Source organism: Varanus komodoensis, unplaced genomic scaffold, assembly GCF_004798865.1.
Source record: "Varanus komodoensis strain SLA01 unplaced genomic scaffold, ASM479886v1 scaffold8, whole genome shotgun sequence".
Classification (NCBI taxonomy): Eukaryota; Metazoa; Chordata; class Lepidosauria; order Squamata; family Varanidae; genus Varanus; species Varanus komodoensis.
Genome location: NW_025336481.1, coordinates 24,215,525 through 24,240,621, shown reverse-complemented (window position 1 = coordinate 24,240,621; position 25,097 = coordinate 24,215,525). Strand labels below are relative to the sequence as shown.

Genomic DNA, 25,097 nt, shown 5'->3' with positions numbered 1-25,097 from the left:
GTTATGCAAGAGCTATTTAACCATCAAATAAACCTTGCCATTCACCTCTGGATAGCATAAAAAGCCATGGCAACTCCTGGCCATAGTCTGAATATTTATACGGAAGCACCATGCACTGAGGTACCCCTAGGCTAAAATAACCCATGGAGGTCTGTCATCTGAATCAGGTCAGAGTATGCAACAGTAAACAAGTTAACCCAATTCAGCATAGAATACTCTATTCAATTAATGTGATCCACAGGGCAGATCACATTTATGTTGGCCCTCATACAAGTCACGAAATCAAAAGGGATAAAAGATCATAGCCTCTCTATTTTCACCAGGTTTTCTTTTAACATAAACAACACTGAAATAGTCAAAACACAGCTGAACACTTATTTTACTTATAAACTCTAAGTTTACTGCATGTTAAACCACTGAGTTGAACACAGTTGAAATTCCAAAACACAATGCCTACACAACTAGTGCTATTGATGTCAGTTTACACTTTCAAGAGAAGTAATATCAATTCTTACCTGGTTCTTCTGTGTTAATTCATTAACTGAAGTTTGAAGTTTTTGAAGGTCCTGAACATATACAGCAACCTCCTGTGGTCCTTTGGCAAGTTCTGCTCTTAGTTGATTGATAGTAGCCTATAAAACAAAACAAAACAAAACAAAACAAAACAGGTTTATCAGAAGTTCAGCTAATATCTTCAGGTCACTATGTGTATTCTTTAAAATGGAACCTAGAGAAAATTAGTTTTTACTAGCTTAGTATACCACCAGCAAAAGTAGCTTAATTATATACTAGGAATTTAATTTTATACAATTTTATGATTATCAGCTTTAATTATATACTAAGACAATCATCTCTGGAAGAAGAAGCTTCTCCACCGGGTCATTTCTGCCAGTTTTTTCAGGAAAAGTGGAAACAGTGTGGTAAACAGAAACAATGTGTTCCAGAAAGGAGCCTGCCTTGAGTGCAAATGTTTTCATGCTCTGTCACAGGATAAAGATATACACGAGACAGTATGTCTTCAACAAATGGAGAAAACCTTGTTTGTGATACGTATTCTATTGAAATACAAGTGCAAAAAGATTGTATTTTTAAAACAAACAAAAAAATGAGTGGCTTTATGCACAGGAAAAGGTGTGCTACTATACTCCTAGAACCTTAAAATCCGTCAAGGATGCAAAAGACATAACACTGAGACTCAATGAATTCTGAAAATTAAAAGTACTCTTTAAATCTTCACTCAGCACATGCAAGCCTTATTAGACCTCTTTTTGAAGGTAACATGCTCAATCTAACAATATAAGAAACTTCAACCACCCTTTTTCTTCCCACCTGGGTTCTTATCTTCTTTTATTAAAGGGACGTATGCTCTGTCTTTCTATCCCCACCCCCCAAATGCTGTAAACCTCCTTGCTGCTATACCAACCCCTGCCTTGCAAGGTCCCTACTCATTGCAAAGGGAAGTGAGGCTAGCACTTCATTTACTTTTACACGAAGGACAGCAAGCTGGGAGAATGCCAACCACTGAAGATGATTGGAGGGAAAAGATGAAGAGAGAAGAAACTTAGGACTATATGTTTAATCTCCCCATTGCAAGATCAAGATTGACCAGATGCCAGTTATGATGAAATCTGGGTATAGATAGCATTTATTTATGAGTAAACAGATTTTGAGAAGTGTGAATACTGGTAACAAAAGAAAATGCAGCCTTTTAAGAAGCAGAATGACAACTAATCAAGACAAATATGTTAGTATAAAGAGCATGTAGAGGAAAAGTGTGATCACAAGTATTTTTAAGTGAATGTGTTGAAGGAGCTGTACCTTGGAGCTGCATGGAGGAAGTGCTTAATCTTGATGCAAAAAACAAACAGAAAAATTGTGGGGGGGGGATGAATTGATATATATCTTGGTACATGGTGTCCCACCTCGGAGTTAGTATGTGCCTCACTGCATTAGTGAAAAAGAATATAGAAAACAGACCTCCCAGAGTTCGTCAAATTATCTCAATGAAGTTCATAATTAAGGTTTAAGTTTCTCACAACCCCCACCCCAAGATATCAGGACCTGTAGTGTGACACAACCTGCATCAGTAACAACTCAGTAAAATATAAGGGCATTGTTGGGACCTATGGTCTTGCAGCATTGAAGTTGCACGAGGGTGGGCAACCAGGTGCTAAAACCATCTGAATCAAGAGGCTTAACTTGCCTCAAGAGAGGGCCAATCTCCCACTGCTTCCATAGATGTGGCATATATGTCTTTTTGGATCACAGCCTTTACTTTTCCTTCTCCTTCTCCTGTGGGTCATTATTCATATAGCTACAAAGTAACTTGGCAGAATTTATTCTGAAAACAAGGTTCCAAGTCATTTTACATGAACTTTTTTTAAAAAATCCAGAACAGAATCGAAACACTGCTTTGAAATAAAAAAAGAACAAAACATATCCTCTAAATTACAGACCTTTACAAGGAAGAACAAACAAAATTTTACAACCCACTTAAAAGGGATCAAGCAAACCTAAGTTTTGGTATAAGGATTAAAATAATTGCAAAAAAATAAATAAATACCAAAGTCTTTAGCCAGCAGACCCTTATATAAGTTCCTAGGGTTTAACATGATGTTGAAGTTATACTTATAAAACAAAACAAATTCAATGAGAGATACTTTTTTAAAAAAATATTACCTCAAGTTTAAAGACCTCCATTAGAAAGCATCAAATACAATGATGGGTGAACAGTGAAAGAAAGCAATGAAAAATGCTATAACAACATTAACTGTAGAATTTCATGGAACTATTTCAACACAGACATGCATAAGACTGCACCATAAACTATGAATAACTCCCATTTTATTCAATGGGGTACACTTGAATGGGGTACACTAGACATGAATTCAACTTCCTTATAGAAGGTAGAGAGAATTGATATTTAGTATTTATTTAATCCAGGGCTGCAGTACAACAAACGTTTATGAACATGAACTTTTAGTAAAGGGTATATGAAATAAAGTAATATGTATCAGTTAAACCTCATTTTCTATTAATAGCAACAGTCTTTGGATTCATTATTCTATATTCAAATGAGTTATGCAGGAGTTCCAATATCTAGAATAAGAGGAGGAAGCATCAACGGTAAGAAAAGCATGTAACAAAAACTGGAAAAAAAGATGGTGATGATTGCAGAACTGATTGAAAAATAATGTATCTGTTAATCTTGATAAAGACTAACAGCAACATGTAAGTATGTTTAATGAGAAATAAGACCCACAGAATTCAGTGGGACTCTCTCTCTCAAGCATTCATTGGCATCGAGTGGACTTACTTCTTTGCAAGCGTGCAATCATCCACCTACTTACCTGTGAGTAAACACCATTGAATTCAGTATGGCTTACTTCTAAGAACATTTGTAAACAATTATGCTACAAGTCACTTAACAATTTCTGAAGAATTTATTTGATTTGACTTGAACTAGGAAATAAATTCTATATTTACTATTTATTTTCAACTACTGCAACTATATCACCCCTTATAAAAAATCTTCTATAACACTGAGGAAAACATGAAAGATTCTAAGTTAAAATGAGATAACTGCTTAGCAGCCTATTAGGCCCACTTATTTGCAGGGCCTACCCAGCATGCAGTAGTGCTTTGGTGCTTCTAACAGTAATGTGAAATGAGAAGAATCTCTTGTCTCTAGAACAAGCCAGTGAGTGGAGTTCACAGAAGGGAACTTCACTGATCTGCCCCTATCTATAAACACGTTTCCATTCATTTCCAGGGTCCTTTCTTTAAGCGCTGAAGTTGCACTGAAGAAATGATAGACTCCGCAAGTGATAGATCCTGTCGGCCTCACTCATTATTCCCCTCTTTTGGGGAAAGAAAACAGCAATAAAATTATTGGCAAATTAATAATAAATTAATTTTGAATTAATTTTCAAGTAGGTTTAATATTTAACACCTGCATTATGACCGAGAGGTGCAAAGTTTATGCACCTCTCAAAGGGCACTTCTCAAAAGTTTATGCCTTTGTTTCTAGCACAAAGCCGCCTGTCTTTAAACAAATTTAACAGGTGATATTTATGCACAAAAAAATCTTTAAAAAGTACATATTTTAAATGATTAAATTTGACACTGGTGAGACATATAATGCATAATCAAGAGCCAGTGTAGAATAGTGGTTAGAGTGGATCTGGGAACTCCAGATTCTAGTCCCCATTCAGCCATGGAGCTCACAGTCACAGTTTCACAGCCTAACCACCTCAGAGGAATACTGTTGTGAGGATAAAATTGAGCGGATAAGGCTTATGTAAGATGACGTGATTTCCTTGAAAGGAAAAATGGGATATAAATATAATAAATAAATACATGGCATCATGAGGCTTTCTTCATTGCAGTACTATCCAATAGGACACAACAATAAATAAATTCATACAATGGTTTAATAATGGTAAAGTTACTGCAGATCAGAGCATTTTTTTCACAGTGACTTCTACTAGGTATGCATTAACATGGCTGTGGCTCATTTCTTTTGAAAAACCTTCTGATTTTAATTCAAGTAAGAGCTAGCAATATGGTTCTAAATCATGTTAAGTTATTCATAAGAATATCACTACTGCATCGCTGCAATACCTAATGGCTAGAAGGCACAATGTGTAATACTATGGTTAAAAATGGAGCAACCGATATGATTTATTCATTTGTAGCCCACCTTTCTACCAAGAAAAGCCAGATCTTATTGGTATGAATTGATAAAGATGGTTAAACAAAGTTATACATTAGCATAAAGCACATGCCCTGTTAATACAAATTGATTAATGTGATATATTATGTGAGGTTTATGGCTCTTAGTCAAACATTGCTTTGGCTAGATTCTTTACCTCTGAGGTGCTACATTCTGCTCGCAGATGATTGCACTCATCTTTCAGTTTCTCAGATTCTCTCTCACGCTCCAAAGTCATCTCGTCCATCAGCATTTGAACTTGGACTAATTCCTTCTTTAGAACAGCAACATCTTCCACCCCAGGCCTTTGAAGCTATGTGAACACAATGAATGACAAAGTGTCTTACAGAAATCAGACTGAAAGGATACTACCAAATGACTTACAAGAAAGTTTCCATCTTAGACTGGGAGCATTTCAGGCACACAATATATATTACTGTCTCACATTGAGCAGAATTAGACATCTTTTATTAGAAGATGGTAACTGCATCATGTGTTAACCTCCACTATATATTAGCATTGGAACATTTCTAGAATAACAGCACCAGTGTTTGTTTTATTAATTTTAACTTCAACTGATACTTTTACACTAATCTTTTTCTGCTTCTGAGAAAGTATATCCACTGAAGGTGATTAGACAAGTTCTAGGTCAGAAGGCTAAAACTTTTAAGTTTTGTCATGACTGCAAGCAATGGTATGATAAATAAGAACAGGTGTAAGCCAGAACAATCTCAGAATCTGGTAAAGCTGTAATTCAAATGTCTGCAGCCCCCCACCACCCCCACTTTCCATTCTAAGAAGGTAGCCAAATGCAGACTCCTTGGTTTAAACATCAGTCACTCTTTTCCTCCTCCACCTTTTTGTTTAGTTTACCATCTTGCCTGGTGAAGAGTTCTGGGAAACCTGAAAGTATGCTGTGCCTTTTGTGTTAGCCTAATAAAAGTTATACATTAATATGAATTTTAGCATTTATCTTTCAACATTGTATGTTGTTACTTTCCATATTTTTGAATAGTTTTGGAGTAAATAACTGGAGAAGACAGTCATGCCAGGGAAAGTTGAAGGCAGAAGAAGAGGAGGAAGACCAAAAATGAGATGCATTTCTATAAAGGAAGCCACAGCCTTGAATTTCCAAGACTTGTGCAGTGTGTCAAGGATAATCTGAAGGATAATTCATGTACTTTAAAGCAGTCATGAAGTAGTTTTTCCTCTTTAGGGATGCTACTTTAACCAGCATTCCAAAATGCACACCTACTGATGAGGGCAGAAGCTGAAATCTTTAACTCTAAACATATTCTGTTGTTATTCTATCCATCTTTGTTACATAGTCTAAGTCTGATGGCATCCACAGGGAATTCCATGTATAATTCCATTATATATCTCCATTATACGTACATCTCTCTGTCTCACACACACAAGACATCTAGAAAATTATTTTGATTATAGAGCCAAAAAGCAGCTATTTTTATTGCAGGGTATTTCTTTACTATAAATCAAACATTTCAAAGATGCACAATGGCAACTAGCATTGGAAAAAACCAGTAATTGAAAATTATCAATTTTTCCAATTTGGAAAAGGTAAGTTAAAAACATTATCTCATTATATGGCTTACCAGTTCTGTTTTTAAATCTTTGCATACACCTCTTTCTTTCTGTATTTCCTGTGTCAAATTAGCCACTTTCTGTTCTGCAGCTTCTCGAAGGCTTGTTTCTTCATCATGTTTGGCTTTAAGGTCTGGTTAAGAAAAAGTCACAAAAAAGACTCATTAACTCAATTTAAAAAGGAACATGACCCATATTACATAATATGTGGAAATACTTACCCACAATTTCAGTAGCTAGTTGTGCTGCTTTCTGCTCAAACAGGTCTTTCATCTGCTTAATATTAAATTTTTCTAATTGACTCTCTTCCAGCTGATGTTCTAACGATTCTAACTCTAAAAAGAAAATACACTTATTGAGTAACTCAAACCAGAACGATTTATACTAATTCCCGTACAAATATCATATTGATCTGGGGGTTTTTAATCTCAGAGGCATTTAACCAACCTATTAAATCAAACCTAGATTCTAGAACCTCTATAATTTTGTATTGTATGCATGATTCATTTAAATTATTCTTCTTTTTACATGATTAATATGGCTCATTTCAGGGATAGCAATAAACCATGGCTTGTCATAAAAAGTAACAGACCATTAAATAAACAAAAAAACAAGCAAGCAAATGGCCAGCATAAGGGATATTTAACACATCCATTCCTGCTAGTTCAATGCTACAATTTCATATTTCATCCAAACTCATTCTGATTTGTAAAGTTGAATGTGTTTTGACACAAAAGCCTTCAGCAATGACATAGCAGAACATATCAACATGTTTTGGTTCCTCTATGCAAAGGTTTAAGAGGAAAAAGATGTTACTAGGCTGTCAACAAAGACTTTTTCATTCAATACATTTAGCTTATATTGTAGTATTTTCTGCAATATTAGGCCTATTGTTTTATTATTTCCATGGTATTATATATAATTACCAGTTTACATAATCCAAGGATCCTTGCAAGTGTGAGCGATTTGTGGCCCTCCAGTTTTTTTGTCTAACAACTCCCATCATCCTTAGCCACCACAGCCAATGAAGATGGATCATGAGAAATAAAGACCAAAATATATGGAGAGACACAACCTGCACACTTCTGCTGCATAGTATTTATTTGTGTTGTTTATACTGATTCTATTTATACAAAATGATAGGACTTCCAGGAGAATCATTTATGTAGTTGGGCTGCAATTGTATACAAAATGTAGGCATATTTCAAATTCTCTCATATAAATCTTGAACCCTGCTCTTTGTATTTATTTTCCCATATTATGTACGAGAGAGAGTGAACAAGTAATTTCCACAGCAAATTGAGCACCTAACTAGTTAAGCAAATTAACTGTGTGTTAATCATGAAACTGTAACTGTTTCGCAATTATTTGATCCAGTAAAATAGCAATTGTGATTTTAGTTTTCAATAAAAAGGTCATATAAAATCTTTATGCTGTAGTTGTAATAACGTTGCTCAACTTAAAGGCAACATGTTCTACAGAAGCACAAGTTACAGGAGCACGTATACGCCATAAGAAAATGTATCTCCCATTTTCTCATTAAAACACAAAACCAATACACAGTTTTGAATGAGAGAAACTGCATAAGGTTATGGAGCTACAGAATGGGCTCTAAACAAAAAACAGAGAAGACTGCAAAATGTCACACTGGAATATTTGCAGCAAGCCATTTTAATCCTGTTAATGAAATAGATAAGATCAGAAAATAATGCCTTCTAAAGAGACATGTGAATCATCCAATAGTATTTTCTTGACAACTAATTTTCATTTTCTTTGTTTCATTCCCTCATTACAGAAACTGTTTTTAAAATATGGTTTTCACCTGTAGATGCAGATGTTGCTAGTCCATCAGGTTTCGACTCCTTGAAATTTAAAAAAAAAATATATGATTCACCAGATATTGGGGATAACAAAAATATTTTCACAGGAATTTAGAATATTTTTATTCGGATACACACTTGTGGACTAAATGCCATAAGCAATTTAGGGAGCAATTCTATGGCCCCTTGTTATGGGACTATGGGATACCTTTGCTTACAAGATCCAAAGCTGAAAACAGAACTCTGATTCCCCCTCCCGCTCCTAACAGCCAGTGCAGAAAAAAGTACCAGCTGTCTCGCCTAGGTCCTGAACTTGACCTTGGCAAGGGAGTAAAGGGGACATTCCAGTGAACAAGAAGGGCAGAAGACTGTGGAGGCCTGGATACCAGCTATCCTGAGTCCCCTGCAGCCTTGTTTCCTCCTGCTCTAAACAGCCACATATATAGGGTCAAAACAGATAACTATCTAAAATGCAAAACACAAATTGAGGAGACGTGAAAATCACTTCCACCACTTTTCCTTCTCTGCATAGGATGTTCTTACACCTCTGAGTTCAGGGATTTCCAAGCATCAAGGAAGCAACCCATAGGGCTGTACTTATAAATACTGATGACCAAATACCATCACAGAAGGGCAAAGATAGTAAATACGGTTGTGTGACCAAGAATAATCCTGCAATGTAATGTGCTGTCAAGCCTAACAAACTCTCAGCTACACATCAAGCTGAGACAGTCCACCACACACTAAAGGCACAATCCACTATGCTTTGCTATTATGCTACCTTTATTCATTGCACTTCAATGGGACTCCACTAAAATGAATGAATGCTTGTGCAGCACTGGTCTGCTATATGATTTGCCTCCCATAAGAAAGGCAGGAGGAGTCCTTGCTGTTAATATGATTCTTATTCATACATGCAAATCTGAGCTGTTATTTTTGAGTGATTTTTTAAAACACTTTAAAGCATTTTTCTTAGCTTGTATAGCATTAGAGAGCAGGAAAGAGAAGAGAGGTTACCAGATGAAAGGAAGGAAGGAAGGGTTGTGGAGGAATAGGAAGCTGACAGGATATGGAGGGAAGTGGCAGGAGGCTTACAGAGGAGCAAATTTGAGCCTGTCCTGCAGTAGGTACCCAAGGACAAATATGAACAGCAAAATGGGAACATGAAACTTTGCCTTAGGATTAAAACTGTTAGCATGACTGCATAGGCTAAAGAAATATTACTGAGTGTAACGACCAATGGTATACATGGCTACAATGATTTTCTTACATTACTTCAGAAAATAAGTGATGGAACTAACTGAATCAGGCCACGTGCCTTACAAAAAGGGTATTACTCTTCCATTTCAAGGTTGATAACAAACTGCTTGTGGTAAACCTGCTTCAAGTATTTTTAAAGCAATTACTTGCTGCCTCTGCCCTTGAACTTTTTCTAATTCTTTCTTCAGCTCTTCAGAGTACCATCGCTCCTCCTGAACAAAGGAAGATAAAAGCATTCTATGAGCTTAAAATTTTGACAATCATCTAGTGGATTTTGCCATTTAAGACAAGGAACTGGATACATAAATAATGCACATTTCTAACCTTAAGTGAAGCTTGCAAGTCTTGAACTTCTTGTCGCAGTAACGTTATGTCATCTCTAAATACATCCCATGTTGAAGAAAAGGAAACAAATGTTGAAACTTGTGTTAAAATAACTGCAGCTAAATCCAAGTTATTAGCTCAGGATGATACAATTAAACTAAGTTATTTTCTATTGTAAATTCCATTTTTTTCCAATGTAATTCCTTATCTCCCTCTCATGTAAAACAATGCACTAGATATTTATTTATTTATTTATTTATTTATTTAAAACATTTGTATGCCACCTATTGTGTCATAGCACCTCTGGGCACCTCACAATCAGATATACTAAAACAATTAATACACAAGGCATAAGTGACATGCACCCAGGTTTTAAATGCCCTAACTCAAAAATTATGTTCAGTATACAAGGGCTCACATGCTAATTGACTATGTTCTGCACTGCAGACCTAATCAGATTTTTAAAATACATATTGGTGTAAAAGATCTTCGATTAAGTTTCATTCAGCAAAACCTGATGTTTGGGGTATATTGGATGCCGCAACATATTTTCAATAGGGGTTTAATTAAATCAGCCAATTGCTAGAGATGCAATGCAGCCCATGCTTCTCTTACTTATATGTTTCAGCAATGCTTGATGGCTACTTCTTTCAAAAGGTGGTGATAATTGAGATAAATTTTGAGATGGAAAGTCTTTAATATTTACAGATATCCATGTTTAGTGGAACCAGCTGTCTAGAGAGTGGTGGGCTCTCCCACACTAGAGACATTCAAAAAGAAACTGGACAGCCATCTGAGTGGGATGGTGTAAACTGGTGTCCTGCAACTGCAGGGGGTTGGACCCAATGGCCTTCAAGGCCCCTTCCAACTCCACTATTCCATGATTCTATAATTCTATGTTCTCCTTAGCTATATGCCTTCCTCTTGGAACTTAAGGCAAGGTCAGTGTAAATGGATTTTTCAAATCCTTTTAACAGCTAGAAAACTGATACAATAACACTGGGTGGATAAACAGCCACCTGCAATAACAGAATGGACAGACGAACTTCTTGGTTTAACTAAAACTTATGCAAAATGAAGGTTCCATGCACAAACACAACACTCATTAATATCTCAGGTTAAAAGCTAAGCAAATATTCCACATTAATTCATACACTCTATTATCTACAAAATTATTTAGGAATATTCTTTTTAATATATAAAGTAAATATATAAATACTATTTGTTTAAAAGAAAGGGAAATTAGTTCATCCAATAATTGCTTCAGCAGTCACATCACATGTTAAATAAAGACCAAACAGCAACAGCATCTTTACAACTGTACTACTTGAACATTTCTATGCATCCATGATCAAGACTATCTTTCTAAAATGTCAGTATTGGCACTGGATTAAACAGGGGTGGCCAAAAAAATGAACTCAAAGCCCTTCACAATTTGCAACAGTCTTTCATTTTACTTACTGATTTAAACCAGTGGTACAGATGGGAGGCCATTTTAAAAATTCAAATCAGAAATACTGCTTGCCATGTTGTCCAAACATGGTGAGGGTAGGCTGTGTGAGAGCTAAACAACTCTGGCATAATGCATGGCTTGAGCAACAGTAATGCAAGGTTTGTTTATCCATTACACAACCCACTTGTCATGTTCAGACAACAAAGCAACCTACAGTAATGGCTTGCATATACACAAGCTGCCCAGCGTACACTGACATGCATCACAACCCACTGCAGCATCTTTAAGCCACACTGATTGTGCTCAGCAGGTCAGGAACTTCGGCTTGTTCAGATAAGGCTACAAGATTGTTGACAGGGGTTTGATTCACCAACCTCACTGGTTTCCAGTCCAAATCAACGCAAAATTCAAAAGTCTGGTCATAAAATTTAAAGGCTTTAACCCGGGCAAAAGCAAGAGCACTTACTCCCACATAAGCCTGCAAAATCACTAAAACAGCTTTCCAAGGCCCTTAGTCTTCACGGCAAAGGTCAAGCAGTTAGTGGCAAGACAAAAAGCCATTCTGCAGCAGTATCTATGGAGCGACCTGCCCAGGGAGGCTCATCAGGTAGCAACTTGTATAATTTGGATCTGGTTTTTTCAAATGTTTACCTTTTTGACATTTTGATTAAAAGTGCTAGTTGCAGAATGGGGTGGCAGATGGTAGACTGATTACTGCAATTTTAATATACCATATATTGTTTATTATTTAAATATCCAATTATTGTAAACTGCTGTGGAAGTTTAAAAAACATTTTGTATAGGAAATTAAGATTAAATTAAACAAATAAATAACACCCATTTCAAGTTGCTAGTAAAATTCTGTTCACATAGAAATCTACTTGCCATTAATATGGTACTAGTAATATTGCATATTATAAAAATTCTAATTATGTTAAGAATGCAGAAGTATCAAGAAATTCCAGTCAGCATCATTATATTGCTTTGAACAAGCTTTCAAGAGAAAAGCAGGGGGACAAGCATTGAATAGGATTTTTTTATTTACATAGTCAGTCCCCCAACATGGCTCAGAAATGATAACATTTTTTAAAAGCATTTAAAACATTCTATAATTGTTTTGCATTGTTATATTCAAATTACCAAGACTAGCACAATTTAAAAATCTGCAGAAAAATGTGATGGTTCTAACTGCCTTCCTAAAAAGATCCAAAAGAATCCCAGAGAATTGGAAGCTACTTAATCTGATTTTAGCTCATTTGATTTTTGCCTACATTGCTGTAGAAGGAAAGCATATTTGATTGCTCCTAAAAATAGAAGTCTTCACTGTTTCATTCAACTGAACCATTTTATTGATCGAAGATTAATATAATTCACTGTATCATTTAGCGTTAGTACATGCTTAAAATGCAATCCCACCAAATTACTACTATTAAACAATAAGTACTACAAAAATGAATAAACAAACCAGTATCACTCAGCACCTGTTTGGAGACATGTTGGATTCTCCTCCATGACTTGTATCAATACCAGAGTCATGAACTGCTTCATAGTGTTTGAAAAGTTCTTCAGCTGATCCATGGGATTTCATACACAGAGGACAAATAAATCCCTATAACATGAAATAAAAAGGCAAACATTTAATAGAATGCACTTGTTATCTTTAGTTTTTGTAGTACTTCTACTTGCCTCACTGAATTTACAAAAAAGTTCCAGATTTCCTCATCATTTTATCTAAATATACAGTATTCTAATTTTGTGGGCAGAAAAAGAATCATAAGAACACTATCAATAGCACAGTTCTCATTATTAGATATAAAGCTGTAATGCTGTAAGCTTTCCTTAGAGAAACTACTTGAGATGCATGTAACAATTTTTAATTAGTTGCCATAGCAAACACCAGTTTTGGCCTTTGAATGTGATGTGCAAAAAAATACTAACTCAACTGCAGATGTGTCATGCCTAGTCACTTTTGAGGCACTTCCATCTTTGCACTTTCCTATATTTCAGTTTAATACATGTACACTACTATTTCACAGGACTGCTTAGAAACTCCAAGTTGTTTATCCTATTACCCATGGTTTGCTGTTGGTTGGCTCTGGGCTATTTCTGGGCTCACACATTACAGAAAATATCAGCAAAGGTAATTCACATGAACCAACAGTCCCTCCAATCCCACAGTCAAGCAACCCAGGAAATACCACCATGATAGGTAAACTGGGTCATTATCTTGTGTTTCCCTTAACCCATTATACACACACAGTATTCAAACAGGAATTATTTTGTTCTTCATTTCTTACATGACATCTCTCTGTCCAGGATTATTTTAAAAAATGCTATCAGAAGCCTGAGTTCTTCCACATTTTATGATTTGAGAGAAAGAATGACTCATGGTAAGTTTGATTTAAATCACTAGTTTAAATCAAACTTACTACTTAAATTATGGTTTTCTACATAATTTGTGCACACACTTGTCTTACCCTTATACATATCTCCTGAAAGCAGGGCTGAAATTGGTCGTGACTAACCTAACTTCCATTTCTTTCAATGGGTCATGTTCCAAGCATGACTACATCTGGAATAAATCCATTCAGCAAGTATTGTAGCAGCTGCATAAAGCAGGAGTTCATAATAATCAGTGATGCTCTTTGTTTAAAGAGTCCTAAACTTGACCTGGAAGCATGTATAATTTCCTGCTTCTCAAATTGGTTTCTTCTGTATGTGTGTATGCATACAGAGCACGCTTTTTGAAATGCTACAAAAATCATGGTTTGTTCTTCTTTTACAATGTAATCTTGTGTATTTTACCTGAAAGTTCCACTGCATTCTATAGGGTATACTGACTAATATGTACAGGCCTGTACCTTTACTTATATATTTTAGTTACTAAGGGCTGGATAAAAGTTGGGTGATAAGTCAATAAATAAAATGATTTGCATTAAATTTGAATCTTATGCCTATGGTATAGATTCACATACTTCCTGAGTATAGCTACAAATAAGGCTAATATGTTATAAGCAACTCTTACTTATGGCTTCCAAATTTATTGTTCAAAAGAAGAATGTACTGCATTCCAGAGCTTGCAAAGGGAACTTCGTTGTTATTTTTATTGCAGGGTAGCTAAATATTTTGACAAGGCTGTCATTCTTTATTTAGCAATATAATATCTGCTGATAGTCTTACATTACTTTTTTAAAAGTTTAGTTGCACTGAACATCTTGTTTACAAAAATGGTCCAATGAAAATATAAATCAAGAATATTCACTACAAAAATAAATGCAATACAATATAAAAGTGCCTTACATTCGATTAGCTAAAAAAGTTGGGAAATATTTAAAGCTAATTACAGAAAATGCAAGACCAAAAATTCACTATTGCTTTATCCCCCCCAGCTGAATGGTCACAAAAATGCCCATTTTCATGACTACTAAAAATGTCTTAAGGCACAGCTTGGCAACAAAAATGACTTAAGGCAGGGCTTATGACTCTCCAGGTGTTTTTACATACAACTTCCATGATCTCTCACCACTGGCTATGCTGACTAGGGCTTATGTGAGTTGCAGACCTTATATTCTGGAGGGCCACAATTGCCCATATCTGACATAATCAGCTCATACGAAGGAGTCCTCTTGTACAGTTCAATCTACAGTGGATTTCTACTCAAAAGTAACTCCAGGTGTGTTAAGGGGATTTTACCCTACTATGTTTGCTTAGGATTGCAGTCTTAGGTATTGATGGAACCCATCAGCCAGCTCCAAATGAAGACAAACTATTATATTTTTAATCTCTCAGCCATTCCTGAAAATCCACTCATACATCAAGAACAAGCTAAATACTCCAGAAGCCAGAAGCTTCAGGGTACCCATGATTCTTGTGCATCTTTAAGATATTAATAAAGCACTTATTAGTATGGCTGAGTCCCTCCAGAGTAATCATTTTTCCTCCATTTCTATTCATACTAGAATGAAAAGCATACAACAATGTTCTTGGTACTTCAACAAAGGAAAATATACCATCTATTAAGCATTACTTTTGGTTAGTCGTATCCACTCTAAAGTGTAAAACTAATGTTCTCTACAGTGTATATTGGGAGATGGAGTTAACCAGGATATCCGGACCCTTCCAGCCATCTCCATTTAAAATACATTTCTGATTCTGATAATTACATACAAGTTTGAAAAGAAATAGCAAAAACAGATCATTTTGGTCTTTAGCAAAAACCATGCCACCCACTTCTACCTCTATCCAGAAAACCTATAAGGAGAATTTCTAATGACCCATCAACCAGCCTATAACATTTAAATACATATATTGTTCTGTAGGTTTACCATGAACAACATCATAATATCACTCTATTCAAATAAAAAGAAACCCATGCAAAATTATTTTCCAAGCTTGAATAACTTTAACCATTCTACAAAAGATAGCTGAAGCCAAAAGGAAAACATAAGAAGCACTCAGGACATACACTACTTGGCATTTACTTTCTGTGAAAAATGAAGAAATTATCGTCTCATATAGCCCAAGATCCATTAATATGCAGAAAAGCTAAAAAGACCCACATCCAAGCAACCAGAAAGGAAAAGCATTCATTTGTTATAAGCATCCCAGAACCAAGCCACTGAAATCAACTTTTTTACAACCCACAGTACTAGCAGGTAATTCTTGAAGCTCGAGTCTTCTTGTTTCTGTCCCAACGTGCATATTCTGGTAATGTTCAGACAGATCAGTGGCAGTAACGTACATTTTCATACACACTGGACAGATGAAGCCCTGCGAAACAGCTACTTTTAGATACATAAATTTTAAAGCATTGTAAACAAAATCCATGTTGAAAGCTTAAAACAGATAATTCTTAGTAAGTAGCAGCATTTTAGTATTTATGGCATCAATTTCTTAAATGTTTTTAAGACAAGTTTTAAGAAGCTGTTAATCTATTAGCAAAAAAGACAAAGACAAAGCTGTTGAAAGTTAAAATACAAACAAGAAAAAACAAAAGTACTGCAGCTAGAAACATTATCATAATCTACTGTCGATTCTTCCTAGAACTTTTTACTGAAGTGTCTGTTTTTTATCTTATGCTTAAAGTTAGGAACAACAATGGCAGTGGCCAATACATTTTTACTAGAAGCCTCTAAATTGATATAAAAATATTACGATTCTAAAAAGACCATCTGGCTGAAGATACTAGTTATCCATTATTATTTTTTTCTTAATAATCATATGACCCAGTTGTTCAATATACACCTCTACTCCACTACTGATTTTAATAGGAAGCTTTTTTGAAAACCATTTGTCTAAGAAGCAGTGAGCTAAGGCAAACTTCACTGGCCCTGTCAGCATATTGTAGATTAATGAATTGCTGGGAAGTTTGTCTGACATACACTAATGCCATTTTGAATAAATGATCTCACTTCAGCCAATTAGAAATCATTACATAATGTGCAAAGCTAAACAGTATGGGTTAATTGTGTATTGAACAAGCTATAGTTGAGGGAGGAGTAACCATAGGTTAAAAGTAAAAAGGTTCACTCATAATGAAATAACCTCTGTCTAACTGAAATAACCTCTAACTATTTCGCAGTTTCAAAATAGTGGTAATATTCAAAATGGGGCCAGTATGCAACTGTTACAGGCAAACTGTAACTCCTGCTTGTTTTCCTTTTTCATATAAGAATCTTTTTTAGGAAAGAACTACATGAAGTCACTTCTGTAAGTGATCTTCATTTAAATTCAAGTTACAGATCTTTTAAAACAGTACCACCATAGAAAACTATCAGTATCATTCAACACTATCTAGTGCAGTGGCTAGTTGTTTCTTCTGTAGACTAAAATGATGACAGATTCCTTGAACCAACTTTTTCTTCCCCACACCTGTCATTGCCTGCACATTTTTTTCTCTCTCACACTGGAACTGACATTTCAGTGCAAGTCTATATGCTCCCTCATGCATGTGTACAGTATCTGTAAAGCAAAGCAGCCTGTGATTTCGGGATCACATTGTCCACAAAATGTGAAGTCAATAGATGCAAGTGGTGAGATAGCACTGACCCATCCAGCAATTCAACTAAGCAATGCTATGCACATATTATTAAAACAAAAGCTAGGCAAAAGCGTTTGGTAGGAACTACTGAAATGATAAGCTTGGGGCATGGGCTTTAGTAAAGGCAAAACTCACAATCTAACATTTTTCTCTTTTGCTTGAATAATTCCATCCCTGGCAATTAACTGTTACAATAATACATAGTTTCTAAAGTCAACATTTGAAAGAACACATTTTCATTTATTTCTAGAAGAACCTGTTTTACTTTCACTGAGTAAAAGGAGAATATTATGAATACTAGGAGATCAGCAACATGGAAAATCCAAATGGAATACAAAATCTCACTCTTAAGAAATAAAACATAGAATGCAGTTCAATTTCACAAAACTTAAGCAAATTAAATGGATTATATCATGATGTGAACATCCCACTGAAATGGAAAAGATATTCTCAAGAAACCTGCTCCTGCACTGAACTGTTTGTTTAAATATAACCAGCACAGAGGAAATTTCCAACTGACATACAGTACTCAATGCTATTGTATTGAAAGGACTGGATACTATCAAAGACCTATCACATCCTAAAACAAACAAAAAAAATCTCTCTCTGTTCAGCCTTATTTTCTGCTTTTAGAGCCAACACTGGAATTTGAGAAATCTAAAAGTTTAGATTCAAATAAATATACTCTCAACTTCACAAGGCTACTTATGTCATACTGTGTAGTGTAAGACTTCGTCATGACAACAAAGTATATAGTGAAGGATCCAGATTTTGATCCTGCCAGTAAAAGAAATAAGAGAGTTCAACTTTTGCGGATTGTCCAACTCACATGCATCTCTTTGCAGACCCCAGATCTGTGCTCTGGATGACTGGGGGACATTCATGCATGGAACAGATTGGGAGGTGCAGGACACTAGCGGGTGCAGGATGAAGAGGTAATTGGAAAAAGACTCCCTCCATTTATTCATTCATTTTCTATCCCACCCAACAATCAAAGCTCTCTGGGGAGTTCACAAGAGCATATTTAAAAGGAATATAAAATATACCACTTAAAACATATTAAAATATCATAAAAGATAGCAATACAAAATTTAAAACCAAATAAATAAGAGAAAAACAAAACTATACATTAAAAAGCCTGTTAAACCATATATTAGCAAGATCCCTCTTCTAAGTTAAATGCCTTCCATTGTGGTCATATCTGAATCTATTCACTATTAATAAGCAACAAAGAAACTGAAATTTCCTAATCTGCTAAAAAGTGAGGTAAACACAAATTCATATGTAAAATGTATTATATTGCAATGCTGTTTGCTATTTATTTAATTTAGAGTAATTAAGTTAGTTTCTATCACAAAGAATAAAAGTGGCCAGTAGTGCTGCATACTGAAAGTTCTCTACCATTTATTAGCATCAGTGTTTTTTTCTTACAGAGGATGAATATTAAATAAACCCTATTAAGTACCTTTGACCAAATGATTATGCAGCACTATTAGCCACTTTTACTCTTTATGTTAAAATCCCTAATCCACAGTAACTTTAAGTTTATATTTGAATACAGCTCATAGCCCCATGTTTTGCACCAGAGCCCTGAAATACAGTCTAAGTAGATCACACATGCCTGAAGTGTGTCCCTCGCTGTCCCAAAAATACAGTCACACACACACACGTCCTAGCATTTGCTATGTCAGTAAATAAATGTTTAAGTTTGTTTTTGTTTGTTTTAAAACCTCTACATTCATCTATCATTGCAATACTGTACCTCTGAAGAGCTCTCATTGTTGACATCCACTGCATTTCCAGGGACTGCAGATGAATCAGAGTCGGAGCTCTGAGACCCCACTCTGCCTGGAGTCTAGAAAAAACAGAAGACGTATCATCTTAATGTGTAGTGCATAACAGTGACATTCTCAGTGGGTGGGGAACAAAGTGGTAGCTGCCCTGCTAGTTCCATAACCCTGCTGGCTCACATGGGCCAGGATGTGGTATGAGACAGAGGAATGACTTAACTTGCCTTTTTTCTCCATAGGCTGGCAAGGGATTTTTTCTTAAAAACCACCCAAAAAACCACTGAAACAATGGAAGGTAAATCTCAGCTCCAAGCTGGGATACTTTATCTGGCCCAATCCTGCACCACCCTTGGGGCACACAACAAATCCAAAGCTACTGCTTTCCCAGCCCTGAGAAGTATTGATCATCATTAGCAGCAGTAGGCATATGGTTGCAGAAATTTCCACAGACATAACTGAGTTTCCAGGAGAAAGTGGAACCCTTCCTGGCACATGGGCTGCCCCATGAGTTTTCCCCATGAGTTTAGGGCAGCCCCATGGGCTGCCCTAAATCCCACGAGTTTTCAGATTTGGGGACTAAGATTGCTCTATAATGCCTTGCTCTACCTTTATAGGTTTCAAATGTTTACAAAATAAACACATTCATACAGGTGAAAATATATTGTCATATTTGCATTTTATATATTGTTTTCATTTTATTGTAATTCTGAACAATGGAAATTTAAATTCAGTTTCACAGAAACTACACTGATGAACTATCTATATACACATGCACAGGTTGCCCAGGCATTTTAGGGCTATTGCAGGAAGCACACAGGCTAGCAGTATTAGCCATTCTGCTTATTTTAAAAGAGAGGCAATCTAGAAATGGTTTAAATGACTTTAAAAACAATCCAGCCACTAAAAAAGCAACTCTATGGCCACTAAGCAGTGTCTGGTCACTGGGTCATTTGGAATGCCAATTCCGCTCTTGGAAACGCACAACCAACACAAAAACAAACCTAACAAGCTTCTTCACCAAGGTCACAAACACCATCTCAGAGACAAGGTTTTGTTTCAAGGGGCAAGTGCCACCACAATATGAAATATCCTAGCCGTGTCTCAGCCTTCTTTTCTTGTGCTCTTAGACATCACACTCAAACAGGAAAAATTGGCTAAGTGTTTTACAGAGCAGAAGGAACAGAGAAAACCTTCACCTGAGCATTCCTCCTGTCTTGCACAGGATGACCACAATCCTCTGAATACAGAGGGGTACAGGCATCCATACTGGATTGTGCCCTAGAACACAAACTAACTCGTACCAGCCAAACTTCCTACCTTCATACCTCCATATAATGTCACATTTCTGTATAAAAGCACAGACACCCTAAGGGATAGATGGGACTACTAAGAAGTTAGAAAAAGCTAAATGAAATGGGTAACCCAAAAAGGTACACTTTTCTTACTCAAGACAAAAATATTTTTAATAGACTGTGCAACATATATAGCCACATAATATTGTGGTTCCCAGATGCATCTATATATGTTTTCCATTTTCCATTGTATAACACTAGAATCCATGTATGGGCTTGCCATATACATTTGGACGTTAAAACAACATCACTGCCATTTTGAACATACGCTAAAAACTGATCAACTCAGCAGCAATTTAAAGAAAACTTTTGCTGAACAGCTGAAGACTTTTTAAAGCCTGCTGAACATTTGGATCTCCCACCTGTCCTTCTCTAGATTTAAATTACTATGCCAGATACATTGACAACCATTCTACTTCTTAACAGTCATGGCTACCTCATAGATGAGGGAAGAACAGACCAACAGCAGTATAAATTTAATATGCACAATATGTCCTTGTTATTTTGAAACAGGCAAGTATATTTTTCTCTGTAGAAAAAAATGCAGCTGTAAATTAAGTCAAAGGGTAATCCACAAACAAAATAGAGCATAATAAAAATGATAATCAACAGACTGCTGTCTTTGCATACCAAATAGCACATGCTTCAAACACATGGTCCAAGACCACCAAAAAAAAAATCTGTTCTTGAGTTTTATTTTAAAAAGTTAGAAGCTACTGGTCATGTTATAAATCAATCTGAAAACAATTTATCTGTAATTTTTTTTGGGGGGAAACTGTTTGAACAAGAGAACAATATTGGGCAATCAAGCTTTCATCAACAAAAGTACTTTAAAATATCTTGAGGTACGGTTGTTACATGCCATCAAGTCATCCCTGACTTATGATGACCCTATGAATAAATGCCTTCCAAGGTGACCTGTCCCTCACAGTCAGCTCAACTCTTGTAAATACAAGACAGTGGCTTCCTTTATGCAATCGAGCTCTCTCATATTTTGTCTTCCTCTTCTTCTTCTGCCTTTCCAGCGAGTCTTGCCCTCTCAAGATCTGCCAAACTACAACAGCTGCCATTTCTTAATTTTTGCTTCCAGAGAAAGTTCTGGGTTGATTTGATATAGTACTCGCATGTTCATCTTTCTGTCAGTCCAGGGTATTCACAAAGCTCTCTTACAGCACCATCAATTTTCCTCCTATCAGCTTTCTTCACTGTCTAGCTTTCAGACTCAAATACAGTGATAGGGAATATAATTGTGTGGATGATCATTGTCCTGGTCTCCAGTGAAATGTCCTTATATTAGTTGATCTTCTAACCCACATTCAAAACATGTCATTCTCATTATTACCATTTGTTCATCAAAGACAACTAAATAACTACTAGAAGACTATTTCAAAAGCTTTCCAGCTCCTTTCACAGTTTTTCAAAATGGACAGCAACTACCCAGGCTGGAGTTTTTTCCACATGAATCAAGTTCTTCATGATACCAGTATTATAAATAAGATCCTCAGAAACTGAAGTATCTTTTTTAGCTAACAGTGCAATCCTATTTTCTGAGTATATCTACTCAGAAAAAATTCTATGCAGGCTTCCTCTCAGGTAAGTATGTAGGGGACCCCAGCCAGAACAACTATCTTCCATAAGTTTATACCTGAACTATAAGTTAGAATACCTTTGGTCTTAGAGACAACTATCATAATTAAGACGAAACTCCTGCATTATGGCAGTCTTGTTTGTTACCTAAGTTTGAAAAAATGAATTAAGGGCTACCTACTAGAGGAGGCCCTTTCTTATCCATTCTTATCCATTATCCATCCATTCCACATCATCAGAAGAGATATCAGCCAATTCCCTTCTCAGTCATTGTACCAAAGTAGTGTGTATGAACACATTAGCTCAGTATGTTGCCTTACACTTAGCCAAACGACTAGTAAATCTAGCTAAGCGATGTGTACTAGCACTAGCTCTCCCAAGTTATGGAACAATCTTTCCAAACCCTTCTCTCCAACTGGAAAAGCAAGGGATTGAATCTGGAATCTAACAGGCACTATGCATGAGTTATGGTCTCTCCACAATCTCAGAGAAAAAAATCAAAAGAATTAGAAAAACAGATAACAGAATAGTATAAAATATAAGTAATCAGCATATGAAGGATTGGAATAGGTATACAAGACAGCAGCATAGTATGTATTGGTTGCAAGGGTATTTGAAATCATTTAAATACAGGCACATAGTTCCAATTCCACTAACATGGGTTCATGAGCCACCAAAATGAACAGAAAAGTGGAACAAGGCTGCTGCAGTTACAAGCCTAGGACCTTTCAATATGTAAGCTTTCAGTAGAGATTCTGCTAATGTTTGTTTAGTGACTAATGTCTGATATGTCCCAGCATTCAGGCATCTCTCAAAGATGATGATAAGGAAAGTGAACAAGCAACAGTATCAGGAATTGCACTTGTTCTAGGACACTAGAGCACTGGTGTCTAGCATTCTGTCTGGGCCCATATGCAAATGTCAATATGGGATACACAGACTAAGCCATTTCCATGGCAGGCATGGAAGATGCAGTCATAAATAGACACATAATGGTAGCAGCATCTGTCTCCCACCTGTACATGCAGTATTCTTCCAATTACATGGCAAAACCATTCTGCCAGCGGTTTTCAAAATAGTGTACTTATGCCATAATGTTACCAACTGATTTTGGGTATAATAAGAGTTCTCATGTTCTCAGCTGTGGATAATTTTAAAGATGATGAAGGCAGAAAGTATGATAGATGCCATCACAACTGAGCACCTACTTGAGCTTAATGGTTACACCAACCCTCAGTAGTACTTAAGCACTCCAACCAATAAGGGCGGTAGATGCTCCACCCACTTCATGCACTACTTACTACTATCTACATATGAATACAGTAGTAAACAGAATTACCCTGCTACTATTCTTCTCTCCCACACAGCATGTGACAGTGCCAAAACAGACAAGTCCAGATTCAGACAGTGGCCATTACGTTGTCACCAATGCTCCCATATGCACAAACCAGCCTTCCCCCAGGCAGATGTGACAATATCAGAAAACATATGAGCCAATATGCAACAGCTTCAGCAACTTCACAAGAAGAATTAATCTCTTGTTATGTTTAATAACACAAGCTCTGAAAGAGTCAATGAGTAATCTCTTCCGCCCTCAAGAGACACCTCCCTGTCAGAAGGAGAAGCAAGCCATGATTAACCCTGCCAAATGCTGAGGCCTTCAAAACCAGGGTACTACACAAAGTGCAGTCAGATTCACAGGAACCAGGCCAAAGTCCCATTAAAGCTGACTGAACCCTAAAATATGGGGGGGGGGGTGGACTCCATGTGCTTCCTGTAAATTCCTCCTTTTTACATTTCAGATCCACTCTTCTTCTCCCACCACCAAGGTGGAGCCCAAGCATTTCCCCCCACCCCACCATAATCTAACCTAGTCTGGTCTGATCATCAACAGTGTGACAAGAAGCTATTACGGCCCCTCCCCAGATCCACACTCCCACAGGACCCGCCTGGCCTTTCTCCGCCCTCCCCTGCCCATCGCCCAAAGCTCCTGTTGCTCCGGGCCCCCTCAGCCAGTCTCTCTGGCCACTTCCCCCACCCCTTCTCTCCCATGAACGGGCACGGAAGGAAGGGGCCTAAGATCGCAAGCAGCCACGGCCTGGCGAACAGGCAAGTACGGAATGCGGGGCTGCTGGCCGGGAAGAGGCGCCAAGCCAGCCAGCAGAGGCAGGCGGGCTTCCTGATGCCGAGCCTGCGTGATCCCTGCTCAGACGCTAGGCTCTTCCCGCATTGTTGCCTCCGGGCCGGCTCCACGAAGTGCAGCCCCTTCCCCGCCCGCGCTGCTTGCTACTCCTGCCGCTCCTCAGGCTGCTGCTGCTGCAGCGGGCGCGACAGAAACGCCCTCGCCACCCTCCCTCTGCCCCCTTACCCTCTGCAAAATCCTCCTAAACATCGTGGCGGGGGTCACGTCTCCGCCAGGGCGACGACGGCTCCTAGCTGCTCACCGCGGGCCCCTCAGAGCCATTCCCAAATCACGGGGCCACTTCAGCCCCTCTCGCTCGCCCGGCCCAACTCGTCCCGTCGCTCCCTGACAGCGAGGGGAGGCGCTGCCAGGACTGGGGCGGAGGAAGGCGGGGGCGGGGCCGCGCGGCAGGCCCCGCCCCCTGGGCTGACTGCGAAAGGGGCGGGGCCGCGCGACTCTCCGTTCCTCCCCGCGGCCCCGGAGGGGAGCCCGGAGGGCGGGTCTCTGGCGGAGAGCGCGGCTGCTTGAGTTACGGGCAGGCGGGCAGACGTCGGCGGCGCGGCAGCAGCGCGCCCTCTCCGACGGGCGAGCAGGAAGGCGCGGCGCTGGATGGCGGCGCTTCCTCTCCGGCACCGTCGGAGAGTGCTCGCGGTGCCTGCAGCTCGCGTAGTCCTAGGCAGGTCCTAGCCTCGACTTCCTATCGCCATTTCTTGCTCCCAGGGTTTGCGGCCCGAGACTCACCACTAAGGAGCGAGTCCCACAGTCTCCCATCAGGGCCTAACCCAACCATCGATGTGGTTTGGGGGGGGGGGGGCTTAATGGAGTTCGTTCCCCACTCACAGATAGAAGAGATGATGTTAAGGCTTGGAAAATGGCTTTCTAAAAATAAGTCACGTTAAGGAAAATCAATCAATTAATACCCGTTTGTGAGTTTCCAAGACAGCCCATCCTTTCAGAGTGCAATACACAAGGA

The 25,097-nt window shown here is 37.7% G+C and overlaps 1 protein-coding gene across 2 annotated transcripts in view; it reads right to left on the bottom strand.

The window, feature by feature from the left end:
* The window catches only part of EEA1 (early endosome antigen 1), a 62,565-nt gene extending 38,076 nt beyond the window's left edge, over positions 1 to 24,489 (bottom strand). Inside the window, exons 1-10 of one of the 2 annotated variants that reach the window (XM_044455458.1) lie at positions 24,311 to 24,489; positions 18,976 to 19,068; positions 12,655 to 12,782; positions 9,721 to 9,775; positions 9,543 to 9,608; positions 8,139 to 8,178; positions 6,538 to 6,651; positions 6,328 to 6,449; positions 4,872 to 5,027; positions 516 to 632 (exon numbers count right to left, since the gene is read on the bottom strand). In XM_044455458.1, the coding sequence (XP_044311393.1) occupies positions 516 to 632; positions 4,872 to 5,027; positions 6,328 to 6,449; positions 6,538 to 6,651; positions 8,139 to 8,178; positions 9,543 to 9,608; positions 9,721 to 9,775; positions 12,655 to 12,782; positions 18,976 to 19,068; positions 24,311 to 24,334 (915 nt within the window). In that variant the 5' untranslated portion in view covers positions 24,335 to 24,489. Of the gene's footprint in view, positions 1 to 515; positions 633 to 4,871; positions 5,028 to 6,327; positions 6,450 to 6,537; positions 6,652 to 8,138; positions 8,179 to 9,454; positions 9,609 to 9,720; positions 9,776 to 12,654; positions 12,783 to 18,975; positions 19,069 to 24,310 lie in introns of those variants that run through there. The other variant, XM_044455459.1, reaches the window with a different exon arrangement.
* Positions 24,490 to 25,097: the final 608 nt, after the last annotated feature.